The sequence below is a fragment of the Harpegnathos saltator genome, unplaced genomic scaffold, assembly GCF_003227715.2.
Source record: "Harpegnathos saltator strain DR-91 unplaced genomic scaffold, Hsal_v8.6 scaffold830, whole genome shotgun sequence".
In the NCBI taxonomy this organism is placed as follows: Eukaryota; Metazoa; Arthropoda; class Insecta; order Hymenoptera; family Formicidae; genus Harpegnathos; species Harpegnathos saltator.
The window spans coordinates 45,620-73,211 of record NW_020230683.1 but is presented as its reverse complement, the minus strand read 5'-3'; the positions used below and the strand labels follow the sequence as shown (position 1 = coordinate 73,211).

Genomic DNA, 27,592 nt, shown 5'->3' with positions numbered 1-27,592 from the left:
GGCGAGAACGCGCGTCTCGTCGCGGCGGCCGATCGCGCGCGATCAATCGATCGGGCAGATGATCTCTGAAAATCCGAAAATCCTACGGCGTCGTCGGCGGTAGCCTTCAGGTGGAAGCGGAGATGCTATTTGCAGGACGTTCGGTAGATTAATCGTCGGGGGATTAGTTGGCAAGGGTCGTGGAGGAGACAACCGAAGGGTTGGTTCGTCCCTCTCAAAAAAACATCACCCATTGATCCGCGCGCCCGGGGTGACAAATTGCAGGACTCCATTTTATTCGATCAGGAGCGAGATGGGCTTTTTTTTTTTCATTGTCGCCGGACTGAACACCGGCTGAAATTGAACGCTCGCCCGGCTTTTGTCCTTCAGGTGCGCTCCCCGCAGGAAACCGCTCGAGCCGGCCGAGCAAGAGGAGACAACGGAGAAGGAGGAGAGGGAGGGTGAGGGGAGGGTCCGGACGAAATTGCGCAATAATAAAAATGCATGGTCCTCGGGACGCGCGTCGCCCGAGGAACAAAAGCGGGAAGCGCTAAAAGCGTCATAAATACATCGCCGCGCGATAAATCGCCTCGCAGAATGCGATTACAGTGTGATATAGTTGGACGCTAATTCCGCGCCAATCAGGCAAATTATGACCAACAGCCCGTCCTGAAACCTCATGCGCCCTCGCATAATCGACGATGGTCAACATCCCTCATCGAACCCAGCCAGCTTTTGGCAAAGCTGAGCATCGCGCGCGCGCACACCGCCGCGACGGTATATTTCGGAGAAATATCGCGACCCGGCGAATTTGTCAACCGTTCAACATCACTTTTGCAGTTCAACCGTTGTCCATCATACGCGCGCGCGCGCGCGCGTACTCGTTGCCACGGCAGCCGAAATCCCTAAAACTGTCACCATACACCCCGCGTGCCAACCCTACCCTACGCTAAAAAAAAGAGATATTAAAAAAGCCGCGCGCTCCATCGCGAAAGCGCGAACAGCGAGTCGGAGCCGATTATTGATGATCGTTACTAGAAACTTGTCTCCCCGAGCGAGACGCTCGCTCGCTTTGAATTCAGGACTAGACCCTTTACGTTCCCAGTTGGATCAGCAAATCAAGATCATTAGATAACAGTTATTGGATACAACGTCGCATGGATCGTAAAACTCGACTGGAAAGTTCAGACTCAACGCTAAGTTTAACTCCGGGTATTTCACGCGAGGCAAGCTTCAAGTAAAGACTATTAATATGAGCCTCAGACAGGTGGAACGAGAGAGAGAGAGAGAGAGAGAGAGAGAGAGAGACAGAGAGAGAGAGCGTTAAAAAGAGACGCGCGACTAGAGGGAGAGGCAGGATAGAGCGACCAGAGAGAAGAGAGTTCTTCCCCTTCCTGTCTCTCACACACTCTCTGTCTCTCTCTCTCTCTCTTTCCTTTCTCCTTCTCTGGCGGATGACCGGTCGGATTCACTTCGCCTCGCCTGGCCATTTCTCGGACCTCCGGTTGTACCGGAAGCAGCGCAAACAGTTTACATCTCGAGGAGAGCATCGCCCAGTTGCGCATTCCTTCCGCACGTTCTTCCTCCTTCGCTCGAGGCTCGCTCTCGCGTCGACGGGGCAGGAAGAAAAGACGGGAAAGCCCTCGGGAAAAACGCTTTTCTTCGGCGTCCGGGACGCCGAACGGGGACGCCGCTTTTTCCGTTACCGCACTTTCCGCTTCTTCGATTCCGACATCTAGCCGACGCCGCGACCAGGTGCGGTTCTGCACTTCTTGCTAGTCAGGGATTGCAGCAGGCGGCCAGGATGCGCCGCCCGCTCTCTCTCTCTCTCTCTCTCTTTTGGCGGAGGAAATGTGCGCGGCGGCGGAGTTACGAGCAAAGTTACGAGGCGGCGAAAATATATCGAGCTCCCAACGCGCGGCCCTTTAATCTGCCGGGAGAAAAATCCGAATTTTTCGTGCGAGCGGTCTGCTTATACACGATCGCGAGCTTTCCCGGAAACGTTGCGGAATTTTCAAAAGTGCCGCTCGCGAGCTCGCTTTTCAGCGCATAAACGTTGGCCGCTTGTCCGCGGACGCGTTCGCTGCGCCCGCGTGAAAACGTGACACGAAGGCTTGCCGTGACGCAAGCCGCGCACCCGGGCTATTTTCCCCGACTAACGACATCGGTTCATTCGGCAGACGAATGCATCGGCCGCAGGCGAGTTAATATTGCATCGGGATGCAGCTCGAGCGGTCGCTCGGTCGGGGACGTCAAGCTATGCAAGGTTAACGAGAGGCTGAGTGGAATGAATGGAGAAGTGTCGATGAGAGTTGCCGGCCGGCCGCGGCGCTGCGAAAATATTAATACGCCTCTGCGCGCGTCTCGTGGAGCAGCGGGTGACTCTCCGCGCGCGGACAGAATCGCGGAAACGCGAGAGATACGAGAGAGAGAGAGAGAGAGAGAGAGAGAGAGAGAGAGAGAGAGAGAGAGAGAGAGAGAGCGCGCGTGTTTCGGCGATTAAACGCGCGACAGTGTCGTAATAAAGTTTCCGATCGAGTTACGACCCCTTCCGCGCTTCAATTGCGGCGGGGGAAAAAAATAGAAGAAGAGGGGAGAACGAAGGACGCGAGGAAAAATCGATCTGGATATCGCATCGATTTTCGGCGCTGCCAGCCGACAACAAGCAGCGCGCAGCGCAATCCGCTTTTTGTCGGCGCGCGTTGTACTCGATGCGATTACGCGCGAGATCGCTAATGGCCTTGTCTCGTGTCGCGCGTTGAAAAAGTGGCAAAACGATCAGCCGGTGTTTTCATCGATAACCAGCCGTGTACACGACGGCGAACGCGATTGCTTTTCCGCCACCGCCAACGTCAACACCAACGCCACCGCCACCGTCCGCGCCGCCGACGTCGACGTCGACGTCGCTGCTGTCTGCTGCCTTCGGCGGAGCGGAGAATGGACGACGGCGGAGCTTCAATGTTCGATGATAAATGAAGATCGCGCTCGCCTCGCCGAGCTCCGCCGAAGACATAAACGTTTCGTATTACATCGATCTCCCGTGTAATTCAGAAAGTCACTTCTTCCGTTCTCCCCGTCCGTTCTCTCCCGGGGGCGGTTGGCGCGGCTTCCCCCTTCCTTCCTTTCTCAATCCCGAGGAGAAGATCGTCGACGTTACGTATCATCGGCCCGGAAGAGACAAGAGAAATAAGCTTCTCATGGCGCAGGGAGACAGTCTCGATTTATCGTTTCCCCCGCTGTAATTTTTTATGAGCGAGGAGGACCCAACGTGTGCGGAGAGAGCACGCCTCGAAACGTCTTCTCTCCTTTAGCTCGCGCTCGCGTCTCCCTTGTGTCTTTGTGTGTTGCGCCATGTGTAAGCAGTGTATGTGTGCACACGGCAATCCTCGAAGCAGGACGAGCTTCTTCTGGAGCCGCTTCGCTCTCCTCGCCCACCGTCCCTGCTCACCCTGCCACCCGACTCCGTCTCACGACCCTCACGGAGCAGAGATACGAGCGATTGGCTTCGTGAGTAATCAAGGAGGCAACCGAGTGTGATTCCTGGCAATTGTCTGATTCGCTGCACCTCGAGACGTATAAGACCCCGCACGGTTATCTCGGCGGCTGCCTTCGCCGGAAAAGAGCGTGTCACCGGCGGCCTTCTGGATTACGTCCGCGCGGATGCACGGACGTCCGTCGCGACGTCCTCCCGAACTAGAGATACTTTATTATCAGGGAATGTAGACCGCGCGCGAGAAACAAGTCAATGCCCGGTGCAAAGCGAGTCGCGAGTCGAGAGACAAACAATTTTTACCGCGGCAATTCATGCGCGAAACGAATCCCCCGCTTTCTCTTCTTCTTCTTCTTTTTCTTCTTCTTCTTCTTCTTCTTCTTCTTCTTCTCCTTCTTTTCTCTCTCGTAATTTAATAATAAGCGTACCTCGCGAGCGGCCCCCTCGAGAGACGCGAGATTAGTCGCGTTAAGTTATACGTATCAAGATTTATCGCGATTATAGAAACGTATATCGTGGGATATTGGAGTCCCGAGGGAATAGTATTGCGGCGAAGGATGCAAAGCGCCGCGTGCAATGCGACGCATAACAGTAAGTCATAAAAATAGCTTCCAAACAGCGTTCCCGCCCCCGCGTCTTCCGCCCCTTCCCCTCGCCGCACGACACACCCCCTTCGTTCTATTTTGCAGTTCGTTACCGGCAAAAATAACTCAGGAGAAACGCCCTGGTGATGTTACAAAAAAGGAAAGGAGCGAGAGCGAGAGAGAGAGAGAGAGAGAGAGAGACCATTCCCGGATTTTCGAGAACCATCGTCGTTATTGGTCCGCGTACTATCGCCGGCAGTAGAATTGATTTCGACGTGTTACTCTATCATTTCTACGATCGGCGCCATTGCTCTTTGATAGCTAGCTGACGCTCGAAATCTCGCGACGTGATAACGCTATTAAATATTTCCCCCAAGTCATCGGATTATCGAACGGCTCGGCAATTCGCGCCAGCTGGTCGTCCTCAATCTTCAGGATACGCCGTGTTAACGCGTATTCAACGCAGCAGGCTGTCAATTCGAAATCGCGAGAGAGTTCAGAGCTTTCCGTAGATACATATATTAAATTCCACCCCCTTGAAATTCCCCTGAAGTCTCTTCGAGCGCCGATAAGAGCGTTTGTCGGAGTTAAAAAAAAATCGGGATTTAATGGGGAGAGCGGATGAGATTAATTGATAACCCGAGTGCATGATCGCGCGATTCGCTCCCGGGTATGATTGCGCGCGGAAAGGACCTCTGCGAAATTCGCGCGCGCGCGCGCGCGCGCTCGCGCGTTCCGACTCGATTCAATCAGTATGGCAAGGCCCTGCAGACCCGTGCGCGTGTTCATAGAATTTTCACGAGACACGCCAAGTAATTTACATGCGGAATGCCGCGGCTAAAGCGTCGCACCAGGTAGGGCAGAGTCGTGAGAATATGTCCCGGGTAAAGACACGGCGATGATCTCGAAGGAGGTCGCGCGATAAGTAGACGTGCGAACGCGCGCGTGCGGACATTCCGTTTCACACCGACGGTCGTGAAAGCGCGAACAAGGAGGAAAATAAATTAGGAGGAGAGTGCCATATTGCGTCGCTTCCTTTCAAAGTATAATTTGCGTTCCATCTAAATAAAATTCTTACCGAATGAAAATTCATGCCGCACCCGCGGAACCGGCGCCTCTTTTTCTTTCGCAGGGAAATAAGATACTTTTTATCCTGTCGGAAAAGAGAGACAGAGAGAGAGAGAGAGAGAGCCTCGTACGTTTTCGCGACAAAATATTGTGACACTCGACGAATTGCTTTAACGAGCGTTCCGTGAGCGAACGAACAAACGAACGAACGAGCGAACGAGCGAGCGAGCGAACGAACGAGCGAGCGAGCGAGCGCGTGCACACACGCATGCATGCATGCGCGCACACACACACACACACGCACGCTCTATGACGACGTTTTTCCTTTTTTTTCCTCGTCTGCAAAACGAGCGATATCATCGACGTGGGCGCTCGCTCGCCCGTGCGCACGAATATCGTATCGCGAACGTTCCTTTTTCAACGTCAGCGAAATAACCGAAAAAAGAGCCCTGGCCACGAACAAATACGTCTTTTTGGCCCATTATTTTTTATCCCGTTTAACGAGCGTTGGAAAATTAAACCCTTAAAAAAAATCACTCGCCTCTGCGCGCATAGCTGCGCCGACTGTTTCAGCGTTACGATATTTTGCAGGCGGAACGCTGCCTCTCGTATATCTCATCAAACCAGCCCGGGCCAAATCTATTTTTCCGTCAAAATGAGCGTGTCCGTGTATACCTTGGACGTGCCGTCCCGCCGTTCGCGGCTTCGACGGACGAATTTATCTAAGCGGGTTTAACCGTTGCTCGATCGCCCCTGGAAATCCTCGCGAATCCCGCAGGGAATCCGGTGTTCGTCGACGAGAAAAATCCAGCGAGTGGAAGTCGCGAGTTAGCGCAACGGGAGAGCGCACATTACGAGCCATTGAGAATCTCGATTGACCAACGATGCGGACATATCGCGACGACGACGTTAACGACGACGACGACGACGACGACGACGACGATCAGCCAACACAGTCAGTCGGTGGTCCTTCCCGAGATGTTTGCTCCGGGAAGATCCATCTCCGGACCGTAAGCCAGTCTGATTAGCGTCACGCGCCGGTGTTTCTTGTTTGTCTTTAATCTTTCGCCGCGCTTCGCTAACGAAAAGTATACAATGTCCGCGCCGGTCCTTTTCCTCCGGCTCGTTGTTTCGCCATGTTTTGCCCGAGGAGGGAAACCTCCTCGACGTCGCCGTCGATTCAGCTGCCCTCCCTCCTCGGCCGACATCCTCCTCAACGATCGCCTAGCTCGATGTATCGCGAGACAAAGTCACGACCGATCGCCGTCGCGGCGAGAACCGTGAAAAGGAGGCCACTCGCCGAATGGCCGATTACGGCTACGGGCGCGACTATCACCCTCGCCCTCGATGCCGCCCCGCCCCCTCCCCCCGGCCCGCCGAAATTTCATCGACGCGACGCGACACCCGCGTATCGTGGACATGACATTGTGGAGGAATTATGGTAGCTGGCCGACGGAACGAGGCTAGTTGCGAAACGGCGGGGCGGAGGACCGCGGGACGAGGTGCTGGCCATACCGGATGAAATATCGCGGTTTAACGTGACAGTTTAAGGGCGTTAACCCTGCGACGCTAATGTTGTCGGCCGATGGAAGGCGTAGCCGCCGTACGTCCGGCGCACCGGCACTCGTAGAAATGACAACGTACGAACGTATCTCTTTCCGCCGACGCGCGCATCAAGCCCTCGTATTGGAATCACGTATCTCGGACATTTTACCATTTACCAGCCGAAGTCGCGAAGTCGCACCTCTGAATACCGGCGCTTTTCTTTCCTCTTTTGCTCCCGTCGGGACGTCCTCGGACTCAAATGAAGTGCCAACGCAAGGGCTCGAAAGACGTTTGCGACACGATCACGATGCGAATCGAGCCGTCGCTTCGTCCCTCATTTCGGCGAACAGCGAGCGCGATTTAATTTACCTAACCGTCACCGCTAAGAAATACTCATCTCTGCGACATCGGGCGACAAGGAAACACCGTGTGAGAAACTGCATCGAGACTCGCGGCCGGGAAAGAGGGAAGGAAAAAGAGCCTGTTACGGACGGGCGAGAGAGAGAGAGAGAGAGAAGACTTCGATCAGGGGGCGACCTGTCTGCCGCGAATAAACGCGACGTATCGAATCGACGAGCGCTCATCTATAGGCAATACGGGCGGGTCCCGTGCGACGCTATCGAAGCGAATAAATCGAGTCCTTCGTTGCCATGATTGCCGCATGAACGTGCCTCGTAGAAATAAAGGAAAGCGCCGATGTCTATCATCAGCGGCACGATACGAGCGCGCGATCGACGTCGAGCGAAACGTCGAGCGACGAAATGGACGTTCCGCTCGGTATCTGGTACGAGAAGGGATACCGTGACCGGGATAATTGGCCCGCCACACCAGCCCCTATCGGTTACCCACATACCAGAGAAGGAGGGGGAGGGCGGGGAAGCCTGATCCCCGGGAAGAAATAGAATTAGCCCGACGGCGGAATCAAGAGTTAATCGCAGGCGGGGAACGTCGCGACGGCACCACCCGGCGGAATCTCGAACGAGTGGGCTACTCTCGAGCGATTCTTCGCGCGAGGCGAGATTCGCGAACGGCCGATTTCGCCCGGGTCGGTTTTATCGGCCGTCGAATTAAATGCGCATAAATTACGCTGAGGCCGCGCGCGAGCGCGCGCTCGCGCGAATAGCTTCGCCAGCGGTGGCGATGTTCCCCAGCGACCGATATTCTCCAGCAGCTGCGAGAGCGTCTGCCGTGTGCAGACACCATAAACGAATATCGCACCCCCGTGTTCTTGCGCGGAATAAACAGTGGCCGTTACTCGCGCGGTTAACGCTGCGTATGGCTACTTGCCTCGAGTGCACATTGAGAAATCATTTCGAACGTAATACGAGATTCCAGGCCGACGAAAGTCGCGACGCAAATAACATCGTGATCTTATTGATGATAAAAAAAAAAGAAGAGATTCGATGAGCAATACGACGAAAGCACACACACGGAGGGTGGAAACGGTAGAAAAAAGAGGGGCGACTTGGACTTGCCGGAAATGCTTCGGAAATTGTCCATTACGCTCGTGATGTATAAATTATTTTATTAGAAATTGCAATAAATTGTTATTATCCCGCGGATGTAAATTACGTGCTGAAATTCTGTGGGAGCGAGTCTAGCTCCCATTGGCCATCATTTGTATAATTAAATATCAAATATATCAACCTTCGGTATATCACCAGAGCCTACTGGACTCACTTTTAGTTTCTGAATGCCTTCTTGGAGTAATTTTAATTATTTGTTGAAGGATTAATATCCCATATCTTGATAGAACGTTAAAAGACTATAGAAAGAGTTTACTTGTTTTTTTTTCTTTAATAAAGAAAAATTAATTCTCGAGTTTAATTGGTGTCACAATGCTATACCAAAGCTTGACAAATAACATTAATTACGATATCGATATCGAAACACTCGTATCATGACAATTGAATATTGAATATTGAATCAATGTTTCCGAGTCGAAATTTTGATTCCATATTGATCCTGCAAATTGATTCCAAACTTGAAGAACCAATGGAGAATCTCGAAATATCGCATTGTACAAACTTGTCCTAATTTTTACCGTCCTGATAATTACTTACTGTCTTTTTCTACATGTCGAGTCTCATCTTAAGATTATTTAATATTCGATTATCCTAATATTCCACCTGCACTTTTTCTCTTATTTTAATTTCAGTCAGCAATGCATTAATTGTATAACTTACTACAAATATATATGTGAGGTAATCAAATATTAAATAATGTCATAAAAATTGAAAGAAGCAACACACATTTTTTTTCTCAATATTTTTATTTTTTTTCTTCTGGCGTTGGTAGACTCTCATCTAGCACTGAAAAGAGTTGATGGAAAAGCTGTAAAGGCAAAGTAACGGTTATTTGTCCAATAATGCTGTTTATCAATAGAGATTTACGTCTGGATTCGGTACGAGAAAGCTGAAAGGCCGTTGGAAAATGTCAACAAGATCGGATTCGCGACTCGCAGAGCATTATTAGACATAAAAATCAACATTTGTGAGATTTACATTAGATTTCGAGACCGGTATGCATAGTCGCAAATTATTTAGCATCTTTGTTCGAGAATACTATTAATTACAGATTCGTATTCATGAGGATCATTATTTGATTAGTTGTATCAATGTTTCCTATACCAGTAATATAAACACATATCACATATAAACAAGCGCGTACAGGATATCGAGAATATAATCGAAGATTCATAAGGCTTTATTTACTTGTCAAATGAAAGCAGACTATGAATGCCGGTCGAAATTTCGACTCGGATGTTTCTTTATTCCCGGCAAGTAAAAAAGATTTGACTAACCTCGAAAGTACATTTACTTCTTATTGTCGAGCGATGATGTCGAGCGACTGGCACGCGTAACTTTTTTTTACCCTCCTGCCGATTCTCCTGAAAGAAAGAGCGACGAGTAAACCATTTTGCTGCATCGAAGAAAAATAATAAAATAACGCTCAATCTCGATACTTTCCCGGAATTTTTTATATTCAGTAGTGTAAGAGTAACACATATAGGATGTATATAAATAACATAGGGAGCGAGTCCCTATAGATATGACCTTCCTTCTTTTGTTTACTTGCCTTATGCATACGCACTAAGAGCCGAATGAATAGACGAGCAGTTCGAGGCAGTAAACACAAGAAAAACAATAGATAGCGTAACGATAATATAATTCAGACGCCCGTCGGTGGAGGTCGAGCGGGAGATACGGAGACGCACCCCGAGTGCCAGAACACCTTCGAGTCAGACTTTCGCGCAATTACCTCACGCGATAATTGAATTAAAAATGGCGGTCCGAATGGGCTTGGTGCGCACTCGAACCGCTGCAGCGAGCAGTCGGAGATCTCCAAGGGAAAGCACACGAGGAAATCACCAACGTATCCCAGCCTAAAGCTCCACCATCCAGCACCAAGAGGTACGAATGGACATCAAGGAAAAGCGCACGGGATGTCCCTCTCAGCTGCTGGCTCAGTTCACTTAGGTTATACCGGGCCCTCCCTCCCTCCCTCCCCCCGGGAAAATGCACGGCGAGCCCTTGGTCCGGCGACCAAAAGAACATCTGAATCGGACCGAAGGGTGTCGAAGGGGAACGCACGACGACACCGGTATTCGGAATTAAGAGAAATCAACTAATTGTGTAAGGGAACAATGCTCGACCCCGGTCATCCGATGAACATTACGAAACAATGATTTGATTACCACTCACCAACATTCCGCACGAGTGGCGATGGCACGTCTTCGTTCGGGCGTCCAACTGCGACTAACTGCCTACCTCTATTCGCGACATCGTTTTTATGATCCGCGTCTCTATCTTCCAAACGTAAACACATCGTTTTCCCCACCATTGACCTCGCTGTGATCGTTATTGTTTCTCAACGCCCCGAATGCCCGTTTCGGACTTTCATCTGCAATACTCACATCTCGTACGATATGAATATGGTTAGATATTAGAAACAAGAATAAATTCATATTCTTATTATTTTTATTATTATATTTATTATTTATTATATATATTATTTATTATTATTATATTTATTATTTATTATATATATTTATTATTTTTATTACAATAGTGTGCTTTTCTTCAAAGATATACACAACAACAGATCGACGGCGTTCTTTAGAAAAGGAAAAAGAAAAAGGGGACGAACAAGCGAAGAAAAAGAAAAAAAAAGGGGATATTCGTCTCACGGTAGAATATTTGGGATTAATGTGTGGAAGCGAGTTTCGATTTAACAAAAGCGTACTTTTTGTAAAAATTACGTAATAGCTGTCAAGTATGCTCGCATATTCCACTCGCGGCTGCACAAGTTACACAATCAACGCGTGAAAATGACTCGGATTCGGGGATAAAGATGAAATTCCAGGTAAAATATCGAGATAATCGAATCTCCTCGCAAATTGCTACATAGACGTGCTACGTATCGCATAATGTATCGCGTCATTGGCAACGCTCCAAAGGGAGGACAGTGCGGGCCGAGGCCGTCTCTTAATAATATTGGCGATAAAGCAGCCGAAAGGAACACCCTCGGGTCACCGCGCGCGCGGCGTTCACTGTGAATGCACTCCCGCGGAAATGAAACTGCTGCCATATGACACGCCGACGATCTCTTCCTTTCCTCCCCGTAGCCGCTCTTCTTTAGTGATTTCTTTCTTGAGTTTTACGGCTCGCCGGTAGCCAGAATCTCCGCATTAAACGCATTCGCGCGACTCGCTGTTTCGGAATAACGACGAGCCGACTTCGTATAATGAGCCGATGTTTCCCGGATAGTTGGCGATGAAACGAACACCGCGCTCGGCGCGCGTTCTATGAATGCGAATGGAGCGATAACGATACTCGGTCGATTGTAATACGCCCGCGAGTTTTACTCGTGAAAGGAAAGAGAGGAGAGGAAAATTCCGCGCATGAGAGAAGTTACATGCGCGATGAGAACCTTTTCAACAGACTCTCTTCCCCGAACCGGAATTCGATGGAAAAACGAATCTGTCGAATCTGTCGAATTTATATTTTTCTACCAATTTGATAGCATCGACAGGGGGTGACGCTTCGGCAGTAAACGGGCGTATGTCAATCGTCAAACTGTCCGGAGTTTATCGATGATTCGATCGATTTCACCGGTTGATAATAACATCCGCGATTCAACTACTTTCTCGCCATCGCGAATCATCTAACGTCGTAAAATAAGTATCGTGTCTCGATCCTGGCAGAATGTCATATTCGCGCGAGATCAACCGGGTACGAAATTCGAGGATTATCCGCCGAGGATTCCGCTAACATTATGAAGCCTCAATGGTCATATACCGTCGATTCGCGCGGGAGCGTGTGGACAAAATTTCGGCGCGGTTTAATAACGTCTTTGTCAACGCTCAATTGGCCGGATCTCGGCGATATAATGGGAAATGGGCGGACAATAAAACGCGGCTCGACGATACATCGATACTCGCTGGCGCTAGCGTCGCTCAGATTCGCCGCCAGATTGATATCGAAGCGCGAGAGCGAATATTACTTTCGAGAAATTAAACCGCGAGAGCAGAGCGCCCGCGCGCCGTCGAGTATGTAAAGTCATAAAATACAAATATTTGTACGGCGCATCAACGACGCGAGTGTTTATGTTGGACACATATTGCGTAATATTTCTCCTCGCAGCAAGACGGGCACGTTGCTCGCGCATTCGAAACAGCGATTTTCATAAAGAAACCAGTGACGTTCGATAAACGACTTCAGCGCCAGCGTAAATGTTTACCGGCTCGAATATGATTTTCCGGCTCGCGCGACCAACTCTGTACGCATCCTCTCCCCCCCTTTCCCGCCTCCGCGATACCGCTTTGAAACGCGACATTGCTTGTTTCGGAGCGCTTTACCGCGCGTTTGCGTTATAAAATGTAGCTCATTAACGGCGAGATTAATTACATTCCGTAGGATCCTTTTTAATTAGCGACGACACAGCGTGATTCCCGTCCCCCCCCCTCCCCCGCGTTTTAGCGTTGCCCTTGCGACGTCCATGTTAATTGTAATAACGTCTAGCGGGCGAACTCGCTGCCCCCCTCGTGCAGATTCTCGATCCGACGCTAAAAAATTACCATTCAATCTCCGCCCTCTCCCCCGGCCCCTCGTCGCCGTCACCGCCGGCAAGCTTACCCCATGCGATACGGATGGTTAACGTAATTCAATCGCGGCTCGCCGCCGCGTAATGGTTTTTAATCGCTCGATAATCGCGCGCGCCCATCAGTCGCGATCCGCCGGATTTTCAACGCTCCCGAACAAACCCCCCTCCCCTCCCCTTCCCTCCGCGCGCCCCAGCGTGAAAAACAATTCCGGATTCCGAGATCGTGTATTTGCATCCACCTCTAATTATCCATGCGGGGATAATAACCGTCCGGGCTGATTCCCATCGGGTTCGTCGTTTCCGGCCGATCGGCCGGAAGTCGATGATATCCCGCCGTATTCGCGCGCGACGCACGCTCGATGTTGCGGGCTTGCCGTCGCAAAAGGATGATCCTTGCCCACCTGGCCGGCTCGATGTCCCGCGTGACGTCCACGTGCACACGTGACGCGCGTATGAGTGGCTGGGTGAACACACAGTCTGTTCTTCGCAGGATTATTTCACCGCGTGGTATTGTCCAGCGGCTCGGCGCTGAGTCCTTGGGCTTCGGTGCACGATCCGAACGACCTCAGGACGAAGATCGGCGAGCAGATGGGCTGTTCGACCGAGGGCGACGACGACATCGCCGATTGCCTTCGCGGTGTGCCGCTGGAGACGCTGATGGACGTGCAGTTACCGGAGATCAGGTGAGAGCACTGATCGCTTTTGTGGCTTCGGCAGGGAGAAAGAAGGACACACACACACACACACTCTTCATCGAAGGATTCGTCCGACGGACGATTTCTCCTGTGCGCGCGCGTACGTTGCTCCCTCCTGCGTCTGCATTTCTCTCTTTCGTTTTCATTCCCTCCCTCTTCCCCCTCGTCCCTCGTCGCACGTGTGCAATCGACGAGAAAATTAAAATGATAAAATATGCATCTCCGAAATTGATACAAATGGAACGGATTGATATTCCCTTTTATTTCTTTTTTATTTGCGACAGCGTGTCGGTGTAATAAATATTGTCGCGGAATTGCGCCCGCGCGATACGTATATACTGCGGCGCGATTCATATTCATCGGCCGAATATCGGAGTGATGCATTTCAATGAAAAGCAGCAAACGCCGGATTTTGTATAAAATAAAAGAAGGTAAAAACAAGCGGCGCGCGCGATTGATATCGTCTCGCGGAAATAACGTCTGATCGGCGCGGTTTGCGCGATTACCGCGCTATGAAATTTTTGCAATAATTTCATTGCTTGTCGAGCCGGCCGCGTCGCGATAAATCCGAGACTTGCAAAACCGTGTAATCGCGAAACAACGACAAGCCTCACCGAGGGAGAGAACAAGAGAGAGAAAGGGAGGGGGGGGGAGAGAGAGAGAGAGAGAGAGAGAGAGAGAGAGAGAGAGAGAGAGAGAGAGAGAGAGAGAGAGAGAGAGAGCGAGGGAGGGAGGAACATTGCCAGATTAATAAAGTATATGTCGCGCGTAAAATTTATATTTATTTATATCGCGTTTCCCGAGCGCGGGGCAGAAACGGACAATGGGGAGCGAGAAAATCCGAAAAATCTGCATTTCGGAGATGAAAGGCGATCGTCGAACTCGGTAACGTAATTCGCGATCGCGTTCAGCACAGCCGCGCGCTTCACGTTAATTGTGCGCGGCTTACGCGGCGCCGAGAGCGTCCTTATTATATCGACTTACCGGCGCTTTCAGATTCGTGCCGCGCATAGGACCCGGTTTGCCGGTGGACCAAAATAATCCGGACCCGGGTCTGGACATGGAGCGGGCGAGCGACGCATTCATCAAGGTGCCGCTGATCCTGGGTGTCTCCACGACCGAGTCCAACCTCGATTTCAACGCCAACGACATCCAGTTCGGCTTCGAGGAGGATCACCGGAACCGCATTCTGCGCACCTTCATCCGCAACGCCTACGTCTACCATCTGAACGAGATCTTCTCGGCGGTGAGGAACGAGTACACGGACTGGGATAAGCCGGTGCTTCATCCCATCATAATAAGGGACTCGACGATGGAGGCGTTGAGCGATGGCCACACGGTAGCGCCGCTCATGAGAATCGCCTTCTATCACGCGAGAAGGGGCGCCAAGACGTATTTTTATCATTTCAATCATCAGTCCAAGGACAGCGGCTACCTGCAGGTGAGAAGAACCCGTCGGTAATCTCGATTTCCCCCGTGTGGTCTACAAATTCTTCCATCCGCCATGCGTCTTGGAAAACTCGGCGTTGACGTGACGACGATTTGTCTCTCTTCCTTTTCTTTCCCTATCTCTTTCGTTTTCTCACGGCGCGTTGTGAGATTTCAATGTCGGGATCGTGACTCCGTTCTTAAATAGCGACCGAGATCGCTTTTCGGCAATCCGGTAGTGAAAGTAAGCGGCGGGGAGAGCGCGAAAATTTCTTTTCCTTGCGAAAGATAACTCACGCGCACGGGAAATGAAGCCGGCTGGCTGCAAGTCTTCATCGCGACGGGCTATACACGTGAAAATAACCCCGAGGCTCTCCCGGCTATTCCGTATTCCAAAACGGCGTGTCTCTGCTTCTCACTCCCAACGACGTCCTAACGACGTAAGGCGGAGAGGGTGAGCGGAAGGGGGGTGGGGCGCTGCTTAAGTTCGGATTAACTCCATTAACTTGACGTCCCGAAGAGAGACTAACGTTCGCCCTCGACACCTAGTTCACCGGCACCCTCAGTTAAGGTAGCAACTGTTCAACCCCTTCCTGAGATACACTCGCTATCTCTCTCTCTCTCTCTCACCTTCTCTCGGTCCTCCTCGATGCTCCTCACGATATCCCATCTATCTCACTCTACCACCGGTCGATCTATACCCGCTGGTAACCGCTGGCCATGACTTCACGATGAAGACACTGATTTAATAAAACGCCTCGAGAGCGGCCCGGCCGCCCGTGACTCGCGTTTTGTCTCGGCGATGACGGACATTTGTCAAGCTTGACATAATAATATCGAGAGGCCAGGAAGAAATTCTTATATCGGCCAATTTGTAAGGCCGCCGCCGCCGACGCGACGTGTGCCTAACTAACTAACGCCAAGCCCGCGAGAGTTAGCGCGGGAGGAGACGGGAACAGATTGATGTCTTCAATTTCTCCGCTCCGCGGCTTGGCCGAAAAAAAAGGAGGAGGCTTCGGCAATTTCGGCGCTGCGGCAACATTGAAAAAGTCGCAGATAGAGTCAAATCTGCGATAGGGGCGGATCGCGCGCGAGACGCTGACTCGGGCGAGCGTAAGCGGCAGGAAAATACCTTCTCGCCGTTTAGACACGGACGCGGCAAGTTAGCGCTTGGTAATGCTTCTCACGTTGACTCTGAAAGTCGCTTAATCCTAACTCGGCTAGCCGCGGTTCTCACGGCGTTTCGGGGAGAGAGAGAGAGAGAGAGAGAGAGAGAGAGAGAGAGAGAGAGAGAGAGAGAGAGAGAGAGAGAGAGAGAGAGAGAAACGGGGGAGGGGGAGGGGGAGAGAGAGAACGTAGAGCCGCGAGTCCACCGCATGCGCGCGATACGAAATTCAATTAAGCGCCCGAGGTGAAGGATTTCTCCTTTAATAAGTTCGTATTCGCGCGCTCGCTCGCCCGGACGAGAGTAACCCTACCGTCGTCGCCTCGGTTATTACCGCAATCAAAACGTCGTCGTTACTCGCACGAATTTAGCAGCCGCGCCGCGGGAAAACGCTGAGGATGCGACGAGAGTAAAAGGGGATGGGGAAAAAATACGAGAGAGAGAGAGAGAGAGAGAGAGAGAGGGAGGGAGGGAGGAGCAGGAGGAGGGAAGAGGAGGAAACGCGAATTAAACGAGACAAAGGCAGAGAAAGCCGCGCGAGGAAGAGATAAGAAGCGATATCAAGAACGCTCAATGCAAATGCGATGAATTTATTTGAATTGTTAATCGCGCCGTCCCGTCGCCCTCCTCCCGCGACCGCTTTGTGCATTCTTTCCGTACTTCCTCCTCTCGCGGCGCACGCGTGCCGCTAATGGGGAGAGAGCCGGGGCTAACACGACGTACCATTTCGCGAGCGCAACGACGAGCGAAATTTCGGCGTTTACGGCCGAAAAAAAGCTTGGAAATTCCCGTCTTGAGGAACGGGAAACGCGCTCGCAAGTCGATTCGACGCGCAGTCACACGATGAGAAAATGAATAATTTGAGACTCCGTTGATATACAATAGTAATTAAGTGGACATGCAGCAAGAGTCCGTCCACGAATATCCTGTGGTGCCACAAAAATTAGTTGATGAACAATTTTATTCCGTGAAATCCGTGCACGGGCTCTTATCGGTCGTAATTAACATTACGATAAATTGCAAGTTACGCGAATTGCGCCCGATCGCGGGGGTATCAAGCGATTTGGCCATTTCCCGAATCGAAATTCCTCCTCCCTCCCTTCCTCTCCTGTTCTCCCTTGTCGTCAATTAAGGAACGATAGATCGCCGAGTCCCCGAGCGGAAAATCTCATTGCAGCGGCTGGGGAGCGTGCGTGGCGAGGACATACCGTACATTTTCGGGCTGCCGTTGGTGGCAGGCGGGGCTTTCTTCCCGCGGAATTATTCCCGACAAGACCAGGGCGTTGCGGAGGCCGTCCTCACCTTCTTCACCAATTTCGCCAAGACGGGCAATCCGAACGAGCCGCACAAGATCGAGTCGGTCGACTACGGCACACCGAAGGAGAAGACGCGATTCCGCGGTCTCACATGGGAACAATACGAGACAGGCTCGCAGCAGTACCTCACGATAGGTATGTCGAAACAACTAACAATGGGCTAACAATGGATGGCCCTCTCCCCTTCCCCCATTTTTTCCCGACAAATTAAATTTTCCGCGAGCGAAATCACCGCGGTCTATTTCCTTGTCCTCCCTCCCTCTATTACTCTCTCTCTCTCTCTCTCTCTCTCTCTCCCTCCCCCAGAAAGAGAGAGAGAGAGAGAGAGAATATCGCGACTTTTTAAAATTCCCTCAAAGTTATCTCGCAAGTTAAATTGTGTTTATTCTGGAACTCCCGTCCGCTCTTCCTCACTTTGACACTCTTCCAAAGTTTTTTTTTCTCGAAACTTTAATTGTGCGCAACACGAGATCTCATTTTCCTCGCACTCGCGGATGACGACGCGCGTTAGGATTATCCGTCGCGCATAAGCGGAAGCGCGAAGCGAAATGCCTCGATGCGCTCGATAAGCGCCGATTAATTCGGCAATTAGCGTCCGCGTCGCCTCGTGACGCGATTCGCGACCGCCCAAACACACCTACGCGATTAATTAATACACGATTGTGTCCGCGCCTTTATCGTCGCGCGCTCGTTTTCAGCACTGAAGCCCAAGATGAAGAGCCATTATCGCGGTCACAAAATGGCAGTGTGGTTGAATCTGATACCGCAGCTACATCGTCCCGGCGACGACGACGTCTCCATGCGGCATCACCACTTCAGGGAACGCGGCGACCACTATTACGCAGGTAATTGCCTCGCTCTCGGGCGAGAAGAATCGAATAAACGCGCGCCGATTCTCTCGCGTACAATTAACCCTTTGAGCCCGCCATCACATTTGCAATGCACCTTTGACCTTGGTTCTAATGAGACATGAAATAATTTGTAGGAAACGCAACGCGGCGGAAAGTCGTCTCTTTTACTTGATTAACCCCTTCCGTGGCAGAGCAAAATTCAGTCAAACGCACTGAAACCGCCCCACAAAAAATGACGGGGCGGATTTCTTCAATAATTTGTATACTTCAGTTCTTTCGGTCGCTGAAGCCGAATTTGAGGTCAAAATATAGAAATTCACTGAATGTTTAACCGTGCCACGGAAGGGGCTAAATATTACAGAATAATTTCCAAATGAGAAAAAATGCGCATTCCAAGAGCAAAAAGCTTCTCGTGAAAAATCAACCGGTTAGTCGATTACCATCGGATACACGTCGCACCGCTCTGGGAAATTAGAGATCAAAGAGCTAACGCGTATCGCATAATTAACACGTTGACCAACGAGCTGCGCGCCGAGTCTCACCGTGAAAATACGTTCGCGGTGAAATTTTTCTCGTCGACGAAATGCGAACCGGCAAAACGCACGATGCAAAAGATCGCGCGGGCACCGTTAAATTGGCCATTAAATCATCGCGCGTGACGACTGACCTCACCGACGAATCATCGGCACGTTCCCGGGCGGCGGTGGGGGGAACGTGCGCTAATAAATTAATTAATTAATCTCTCACTGCCGTTACCGTGATTGTTCAGGCCCGGTGCGAGACGAATGGTACACGCCGCTGCCGCTGACAGGCACGACTCGGACGAGCGCGTCCTCGACCACCGCCTGCAGCACGTCGACGGGCGACGACGGCCTCGCCGAGGACATCACGCCGATCTTGGACGACTCCGAGGACGACGCCGAGCTGCTGCAGCGGTTGGCGTCGCGCCACTACTACAGCACGACCACCGCCCTGGCCATCACCGTGGGCGTCGGCTGCATCCTCCTGGTGCTCAACATGCTGATCTTCGCCGGCATTTATTACCAGCGGGATCGCGACAAGAAGCGCGCCACCATGGACTGCAGACCCAACGGCCAGGAATCGTTGCCGCTTACCACCAGGACGTCCATCAAATCCTCGGAGAACCCGCGACCCGCTCACGAGCCCCCGCCGTCGTACACGACCTTGGCCAGGAGCCCGTCGATCCAGGAGCAGCAGCACCAGCAGCAACAGCTCGCCCAGGATCCGCTGGACAACGGCGAGCAGTCGCGGAAAGAGCCGCGACCCAGCCACGGGAGCAGCAACACCATCCACAAGGATCCCATCCCGCCGAAACCGCCGGCCCGCACCACCAGCTCGCTCAGCACCACCTCCGGCGGCACCAACACCATCAAGAAGCGCGTGCAGATACAAGAGATATCCGTATAGCATTAGGGGTTGCCCCCAGAGGGCAACAATTCGCGGACAAAGCGGGTGACTTTCGTGGAGGCCACCGCCGAGTCCAGATTCTGATCGCAACTCGGAACTCTCAGTTGTCGATCGCGCGATCACGCGAGTCGGCCGGCGAGAATTCTGGTCTCACGGTGGCATACGATTCCGCGCCGCGCGTGTGTCACACCAATATAGACCGGCAATGCTGAGCACTCGAGGCGCAAATTGGAGACTGACGCGCGCGGCTAATGATGACGGGATATTGCCACATTTCGATGCAATGACCGATCATGATCATTAGCGAGAGCGTTTTCTCCCACGTGGCTCGCCGTGGCGCCACTAAACCCGACCGAACTGCCATTAGCGGGCCGGCTTAGCGCGGCCGACCGTTAACTACTTAAGGGACATTGTGGATGATTCTTTCTACCTGTAGAAATGTAAGGATGCACGTGATCGTTACCGCTGATAAAGACGTGGATTGTGTACGTAGTCGCTACTCTTAAGAAGATGGGATATCGTTGGAGGACGTAGCTCTCTCTCGCGAGGGGGGAGGGGAGGGGGGGGGGACTTAGTGAAATACGCTGTAGAAAGCTCGAAACGCCTCCCTTTTCTCCCAGGGATCATTGTTGCAAGAGGTATTCGAAGGTATCGATGCGACGTCTCTCAGCCGTTTCATTTGTCGCGACTCTACGTAAGTCGCGATTCCCTTTTCGGAGGACAGCGGGAAATAGGTGGCCTTAAGTATTATTGCAGCGACATAAAGAGAAAGAGGAAAAGAGAAGAACGCATCGACGTCTTCGAAAGACACGAAGAAAGGCGGGGAATTACCGGGACGAGAGAGCGCGGCACATGAATGGGAATTCGCGCAAGAGGTCTCGGATCGGATTCGAGCATATCCCGGCCGACGCGACTGCGTCCACGTAAGAATACCGTCGGGTCGGCCAGCTAAGCGCTGTGTAATTAACAACGGCTCCGACGAGACGCGAAGATTCTCGGAAACGATCGGGGAAATACCGGGCTAATGTACATACACATATACACGCACACGTACAGTCACGAAGCATCTCAGCGGCGCTTTGCGAAGCATCGATCGGAAGGAAGAGACACTCGACGGAAACGGATCAAACGGATCGTCGCGATAAGTGGCCCGATATTCGAACGAAACGATAGCGCCCGAAGCACCAAAGAGAGGGAGCTCTCCCCCCCTCTCTCTCTCTCCCCCCCGCAAGTGCCACTTGCCACTTGCGCCCGCCCTGAGATTGCGACACACAAGCGAGCGTGTGTGACTGTGCCCGAGGCTGCAACTTTCGAAGTATCCGCGTATTTCCGATCGAAGATCGGCCGGTGGCTTGATAACGCTCGCATTCCTTCGAAGCTCACCCGGCCCGAAGCTCTCGCAGAGATTGCGCTATGCGACGTGAAGCCGAGGTGGGAATGCACCGTGACTCGAACATGGTGGCGCGGCGACCCTCGAGAGCACCGAATCCGACCTCCGCTTGAGTGTTCCGTCTTCAAGTGTTCTTCTCGTAGGCGGTAGTCCGACGGTGATGAGCCGGCGACCGGAAAGCTCCGCTCTGTGACGATGATCTCTCACTCGTGAAAGCTTCTCACCTACGAGCCCCGAGCTTCCGACTGGCGGTATCCTGTGCGCGCATATATTCTTCACGTTGGCACGCGAATTCGTACGCACGAGACTCGACGCGAGTATCGTCGAGACGTCGGTATCCAGAAAGAGGCGCGAGAGCACGTCAACGCGCAGTGTGTGTCCATCGCTGCTCGAGACATGACCGAATTACTTCTTTCGCACGAGGTCGCTCCGGCCTCGTGAACACCGCGGCGGAATTTGGAATTTCTCGTCGAAGTTACCCTCTCGTGTAAGAGTCAAGACTCGTGGGTATATCGACGAGCGAGCTTGGACTGAGCTCGAGGCTATCAGAGTGGGAGATTTTCACCCTGGACACTGTCTGCTTGAACTCTTGTCTGCTCGTGTGCGATACACCGACGAGTCACCGCCTACGATCAAATATCTGCTCAAAGAAAAAAAAAACATGCGTAACGATAAAAATCCGAGAATGTAATTTCTCCCTTCAAGTAGAATTAAAGCCGTCAAAAAGACTCGCGGCTATAGTGACACACACACACACTCTCTTTCTCTTTCTTCCTCTCTCTCTCTCTCTCTCTCTCTCTCTCTCTCACTCTCATTCACTCACTCTTCCACGACCAAGTATCCTAAGGTGTGATCACACACTCATGTTTGCGAAGGTACATTTTGTCTTTGTATAGCGCTCCTTAATCCCGAATTAATATTCATGACCCGGCATCGCACGTTCCCGCCAAACTGCTCACCGGATATTGAACCTCGAGGAGTCGTGTTGCGCGCGGCTAAATCTTGAAACGCGCTCTTTGGGATATCGCGGGGCTGCGACATATCGCGATAGTATCGAGCGCGAGGCAGGGTCATGCGCAATGAGACGCGGAAAGAGCGGGAGATCACGAGACACGCGAGATGGATCCTTCGCGAAGAAACAAACATTGCCAAAAGGAGAGACTCTTTGTAATAACCCGTTTATATTTCAATTCTCGCGATTGCTTACGGCAATCTCGCGGTCCCGGGATCCATTGCGACAACAATAATAATAACGTGATAACAATAACGGCGATTTTATGGCGACCGTTAGTGTTTATCTCACGTGAAAACCTTCGAGACCTTTTCTTACCAGACCTGAAATGTATAAAAGTGAATATCGCAGTCTCGGAGATATGAAGAATTTTCGACGATCAAGACTGTCTGAAGTAATAAGATCCGTTTCACCGATTATCATGTACGACTCGGAGACGCACGAGAGAGATTATACATATGTACTAATACAATTAAGCGGGCTGTAAAAGCTGTAAGTTACCACAGTAGCGTTAATATGCACAGACTCGGTGTGTCGCGTAAGGAATCGTAAAATGAAATACTGTCGACTTCGATAGCTTTAAGTGCGTACGTCATCACGTGTAATTTTTTCATGGTAATCGCTCGCGACGGCACGTTGTGATACTTGCGTGAACGGAGATTATCGGCGCACGTATGTGACGACAGTGAAATTTAAATACGTGTTAGTTTAGACAACCAATTTGTAAATTTCACTGTACAACAATAAATGCCCATTTATAAAATATAAATGCCTTTTATGCTTTTATTAATAACGCTTTTTATCACGTCGTTTGAATAATGTCGTTTATTCTCCTCAGGTTCTCGTCAGATCATCATGGAGCGGGCCTCGTTGATTTGCTCGATGCTGAAGGACATCGAGTGATCAGTGGAATCATGTATATATAACAAATGTAGACAAAATTATATTTTTCCAAGTAAATGTATGTATAATATATGTATGTATAATATATAAACATATACATATATATATAATACAGAAGTATCGCACAACATGTCAATGAGGTATAACAGAGAGATATCAGTATTTAACAAAAATCCGTCTCCTGTTCATTAATCATCGTACTACGTACGATCTATGTATTACTTTCTCTCACTTCTAAATTATATATGGTCATATAATTGAAAATATACATATTGTGATTTAATATTTTGCTTACAAGTATCATTAGTTTCGAAGTCCCCACGGAGAGTCCTCGCGGAGACCTCGCAATCTTACTCGGCGATCTTACCCTTCTTAGCAGGAGCTGCATCGCGAACAGGACTGTTGCCCCTCTTCTTTCCACCTCGCGCGTTACGACCTTCGAATACAACGTTTGTTAATGACTGCATCTTTTTCGAACGAACTTTAACATTACTATCGTATATATGGAATTCAGTACATCAAATTTAACTCATTGAAATCCAGATATATGACCACCATATATATGATTTCTCGGTATTAGCATGGCTAAACTCATCATTATATAATGTATACAGTGATCAATATAATTATATTTTCAAAATTGAAACGAACTTACCTTTTTTACCGCTACGTTTTCCTTTATTGTGCTTGTTTTTCGCAGCCGTCATCTCCTCAGTCACTTTAATGAGGTACTTTTCTTCTTCTTCGCCCTCGAGTATTCTGCAAGTGACCTCCGAGTTGTTAATTGTCACCTTCAAACACAAAACATATCGGCTCAATTATCTTAATATATCATAACACACGTACGATAACTTTGATGGTGTCTCAAATAGGTTATAAAAATATTCTTAGCTAATCGACAGTCACGTTAGTCAACCTTAAGTATTTTACAAATGTTTCTCACTTTGTTATCATCCATTTTTTCCAACACAGGCTTAGCAGCATTTTCTCCCTGGAGACGGATCCATCCTTCCGTATTGCCCCTTTGGAAGTCAATATACGCGACCTCAGCATTCAGTTCTTCTAAACGTTCTTTGACATCTTCTCTGATACAAGTTTTAGAAACACCAGAGAAATAAATAACTGAACCTCTTGGCAATTTAATTTCTGTCACAGCGGGTGTTGAATCTGTTTCTTCATCTTTGTCTTCCTGTTCCGCCTGAGGGAAGTACATCAAACATATTATTCTGATAATGATAACATGTCAATCTGTCCTATTGGCATTGATATATTTTTCTGAAAACTGAAGTTTTGTACTTACACTTCCTTTCTTGGACTTATTATCTGTTTTTTTCCTTCTACGTTCCTCCTTTTCCTGTGCCTTCTCCACTGCGTAATCCGCACTACAACAGTTGCATTAAAGTCATAAAATTAATCTAATTACAGACGTATATAGGGTAATTAATTGCGTATCAATCAATATTACTTACGCCCATTTTCTTATTAATTCAACATCATTATACTTCACGGATTCAACAGTCATGAAAGCTTTAGCAACATCTAAAGTTTGAAATTGTACAAAAATGGATCCTTTAAACTTCAGATTTTTTTCTTTATCTTGGTATTTTCTCATCTATAGGAAATGAGATATTCAATGCTTAGATATGAAATATATATACATATATATATATATATAACTTAATATATATATAACGTAATGCTTAACATATAATCATACAGTAAAACAAATACACTTACCACAATTGTCTCAAATGGTTTATATGGGGCAAAGAATGTTTTCAACTTTTCAATATTCATATTTGTTTGTGGGAATCCCTTAACATAAACTGTCTTAGCCTCTTGGGCTTTCCTATACTCTTCGTTATATTCTGGTAGTGGATGTTTAGGTGAACGCCGAATCTTCTTTCTATCTTCAGATATATCCATAAGATCACTATCTTCCAGAGCTTTCAGTATTACATCGACACTTTTGCTAAGATTTGTTAGCTGTTTAAAGTTCAACATGATAGTCATTGGGATCCAGCCATCGTCTAGCTTTGTTTGCTCTATAAGAAACTTGTCCTTTTGCATATTCACATTGCCAAAGTAATACTGCCAAGAAACACACAAAAAGTTAAAATTAGAAAACTAGAAATTCTCGTTAGTTGCTAATGGAATTATTTCCGCGTAAGTAAAAACTCAAGAATTGAATTCGGAAGACACGTGATCAAATCATTCGGCCGTAAGAACAAAACGCGATACCTCTACTTGTTCCTTTATCTTCTGCGAAATTTCTGCGGAAATTTCTGCGGATTCTTCCTCTTTCATGTCGTTCTCTTTTACATTATCTGCTTCTTTTATATCGGTCTCTTCTTTTGCGTCTTTCGAATCGCCGGCAATCGGCGTAGCGTTCTTAACCTTATCAGCGGTAACTTCGTCAACGGCCTCTTCAGCGACGCTATTTGTGCCCTCGGTTTTCGTTTCCTTCTGACCGTTTTCCATGTTTGTGATATTCAACTGAAAATATCTACACGAAGCAATATCTACAAGAAGCAGCGACGTTTAAAATCAATAATTCCTAGTACGTTTCAAGTATCTACGCGCAAATATTCACGTTCCACCAATGCGCAATATGAGCATCAGGCGACGAAATGATCGCGTTACACACACGTGCCCTCGGCAGTAATGAAAAAGTGAATAGGCTGGGCGCGCATGCGCGTCGGACAAATGGGGATTCCAGTATCGTACATATAAATATATACATATGTAATGCACGTGCAAATCTAATAAAATATTAGTTTACGCGAGATACAGCCGGTAGACAAACGACGAGGCAAGTATTTAATTAAGTATAGGCATAAATTTAAGTATAGATATTTAACTATAGGTAAGTATACTAGATTATTATATACATATATATGTATATATTTTCTAATTTTCCAAAAATATATATTTATACAATAGGGCCCTTGGTAATGACACCTCATTTTACTTGTTCTACATACTACCTTAACGCATGCGCATCCAGCCTATCCACTTTCCCACCATTGGCCGTTAGTTACATCAAAATCGGAAATAACTTAACTACTGTGATCAATCAACCTTCCTAAGTAAATTTCAATTTTGATGCATTGTTGAAATCCTGATACCTAACGAATAAATGGAGAAATATAAATAGGACTGAAAATATTAGATATCGAGCGATGGCTGATTTCCTTCGAAATTAATTATCAAATGTGTACTTGATCTAATCTTGGCACCATCTAACGGTATCTCAGTAAAAACGGTTGGTCGTACGGTTTAAGTAAACAAAACATGGTTTGAGTTTTGGCTAAAAATGGTTCGAGTCTCGATGATGTCGACATTTAGTTCAGAAATCTCCGTTACGAGCCGCTACTTTCCTCGATATCGTAATTCTTAAATAGTCAATGGCAGATATTGGACGTTATCATGCAAAATGAGCAAAACTCAACGACTTGTAATTTTGTCAAAAAAGACGTTATCGAGACAGTTTCAAAAACATTTTATAGCTTAAAGTATCCAGCTTTTAATAACATTAATGTCATGTTTCGCTGTCATGTTTCAAAAGAATATATCGAATTAAACAAAAAATGTTGTATAACACAGTGAAAAAAAATCGCACTGCAATTTATATGCACACAAATTAAAGGAACAATTTCATGTTTTGAATGACATAAACAGCACTTGTGTGCAAAATTTAGTGTATACAGTACAAATCGATAAATATCATTAAGAATTTGGCGTTGATTTATGAAGTACAACTTACATTTCTATAACAACATGAATTTTTAAAAATGATTATATTTTATACTCAACGTTAAATTGGGAAATTGAAAAGTTCAAGTTGTAAAATGCTTCATGAACCATTTAGTTTCTCGTTTTCGAGTTACAAGTCGTTGAATTTTGGCTGTTTGTCATAATCGAGGAAAGTGAGTCCTCAAAGTGCAACAAATTATTTTATCGAGTCGGATGAAAAATAACTTTTACCCGCGTCTTCTTGTAAAATTTTCACATTGAAAATTTACATCCGATGTCGCTGTAACCGGTGGAGAAATTAAAGGGGCGCACGAGAGAAAGTAACGAAGCCGCGAGGAGCCTTTCTGCCAGCGAACAATGCGGCGCGACGATTGGAAAGTCATCGATCATGTATCCTAATTCGCGCGGCGCCGCGTGATATTGTAAAATTCGTAGCCATGATCGATCGCCTGCGAACTCCCGCGAGACGACGCGGCCTCTGCACGCTTGATTGCCACAGCGGTGCACCGATGCCCCACGTCATCGAGGATCGATGCGACAGCCGATAACATTCGGATCGCGAGAACGGAAATGCGCGAACCTTGAGAAAATCCGCGCTCAAAGTGTCCGCGAGGCAGAGCGAAACGTTATTTCCACCGTCGTTTCTACAAACGTGAAGCGTTCGATACGCGTGTCAAATAATAACTCATTGTGACGGTCCGGAGAAGAGAAAAAAAAGGATATGCAGGGAAGGTCCTTCGTCCTAATGAACCGCTCGTGTCCGTTCGATTCGCGCGCGTTGCCGTCTCGGTCTGTCAAATCGGACTGGCAGCTGTCACCTTTTAAAACCACGGTCGAAAAAATTGTTTAATATACGACACCGCACTTGTAACTCGGC

At 48.9% G+C, this 27,592-nt stretch overlaps 3 protein-coding genes and 1 non-coding gene across 8 annotated transcripts in view; 1 reads left to right on the top strand and 3 right to left on the bottom strand.

Moving 5' to 3' along the window:
- AP-1mu (adaptor protein complex 1, mu subunit) overlaps nt 1-10,576 on the bottom strand; it is a 42,219-nt gene extending 31,643 nt beyond the window's left edge. Inside the window, exons 1-2 of the mRNA XM_011143336.2 lie at nt 10,371-10,576; nt 9,470-9,556 (exon numbers count right to left, since the gene is read on the bottom strand). The gene's annotated coding sequence lies outside the window, so the exon portion shown is untranslated. The remainder of the gene's footprint in view (nt 1-9,469; nt 9,557-10,370) is intronic.
- The window catches only part of NLG-5 (neuroligin 5), a 42,060-nt gene extending 20,356 nt beyond the window's left edge, over nt 1-21,704 (top strand). For all 4 annotated transcript variants that reach the window (XM_025307148.1, XM_011143348.2, XM_025307146.1 and 1 more), the window contains exons 5-9: nt 13,262-13,454; nt 14,463-14,907; nt 17,237-17,510; nt 18,074-18,220; nt 18,996-21,704. In XM_025307148.1, coding sequence (XP_025162933.1) covers nt 13,262-13,454; nt 14,463-14,907; nt 17,237-17,510; nt 18,074-18,220; nt 18,996-19,654 — 1,718 coding nt within the window. In that variant the 3' untranslated portion in view covers nt 19,655-21,704. The remainder of the gene's footprint in view (nt 1-13,261; nt 13,455-14,462; nt 14,908-17,236; nt 17,511-18,073; nt 18,221-18,995) is intronic.
- A 1,121-nt stretch (nt 21,705-22,825) lies between these two features.
- Nucleotides 22,826-25,626, bottom strand: La (La autoantigen-like). 2 transcript variants are annotated; one of them, XR_849874.3, is made up of 8 exons: nt 25,201-25,626; nt 24,697-25,050; nt 24,429-24,571; nt 24,260-24,341; nt 23,903-24,157; nt 23,615-23,750; nt 23,255-23,395; nt 22,826-22,941 (listed from the first exon to the last, which is right to left on the bottom strand). XR_849874.3 is itself a non-coding variant. In XM_011143340.3 (8 exons), exons 1-8 carry the CDS (start codon nt 25,438-25,440, stop codon nt 22,910-22,912), a joined length of 1,311 nt encoding a protein of 436 aa, XP_011141642.1. In that variant the 5' UTR covers nt 25,441-25,626; the 3' UTR covers nt 22,826-22,909. The 2 variants fall into 2 exon arrangements, 1 of the variants encoding a protein (XP_011141642.1); XM_011143340.3 differs by having other exon boundaries at nt 23,327-23,395.
- LOC112590478 (small nucleolar RNA U6-53/MBII-28) lies at nt 23,465-23,562 on the bottom strand. Its single transcript, XR_003114234.1, has one exon. It is a non-coding gene; the product is annotated as a small nucleolar RNA U6-53/MBII-28 (small nucleolar RNA).
- Nucleotides 25,627-27,592: the final 1,966 nt, after the last annotated feature.

What these genes read in the sequence shown, in the direction of transcription:
- La (XM_011143340.3), bottom strand. Translation starts at nt 25,440, where the DNA reads ATGGAAAACGGTCAGAAGGAAACGAAAACCGAGGGCACAAATAGCGTC. An exon ending in GAATTAATAAGAAAATGGGC is followed by an intron (nt 24,342 to 24,428) that starts GTAAGTAATATT and finishes CAACTGTTGTAG; the next exon opens with TGCGGATTACGCAGTGGAGA. An exon ending in AAAACGTAGCGGTAAAAAAG is followed by an intron (nt 23,396 to 23,614) that starts GTAAGTTCGTTT and finishes TTGTATTCGAAG; the next exon opens with GTCGTAACGCGCGAGGTGGA.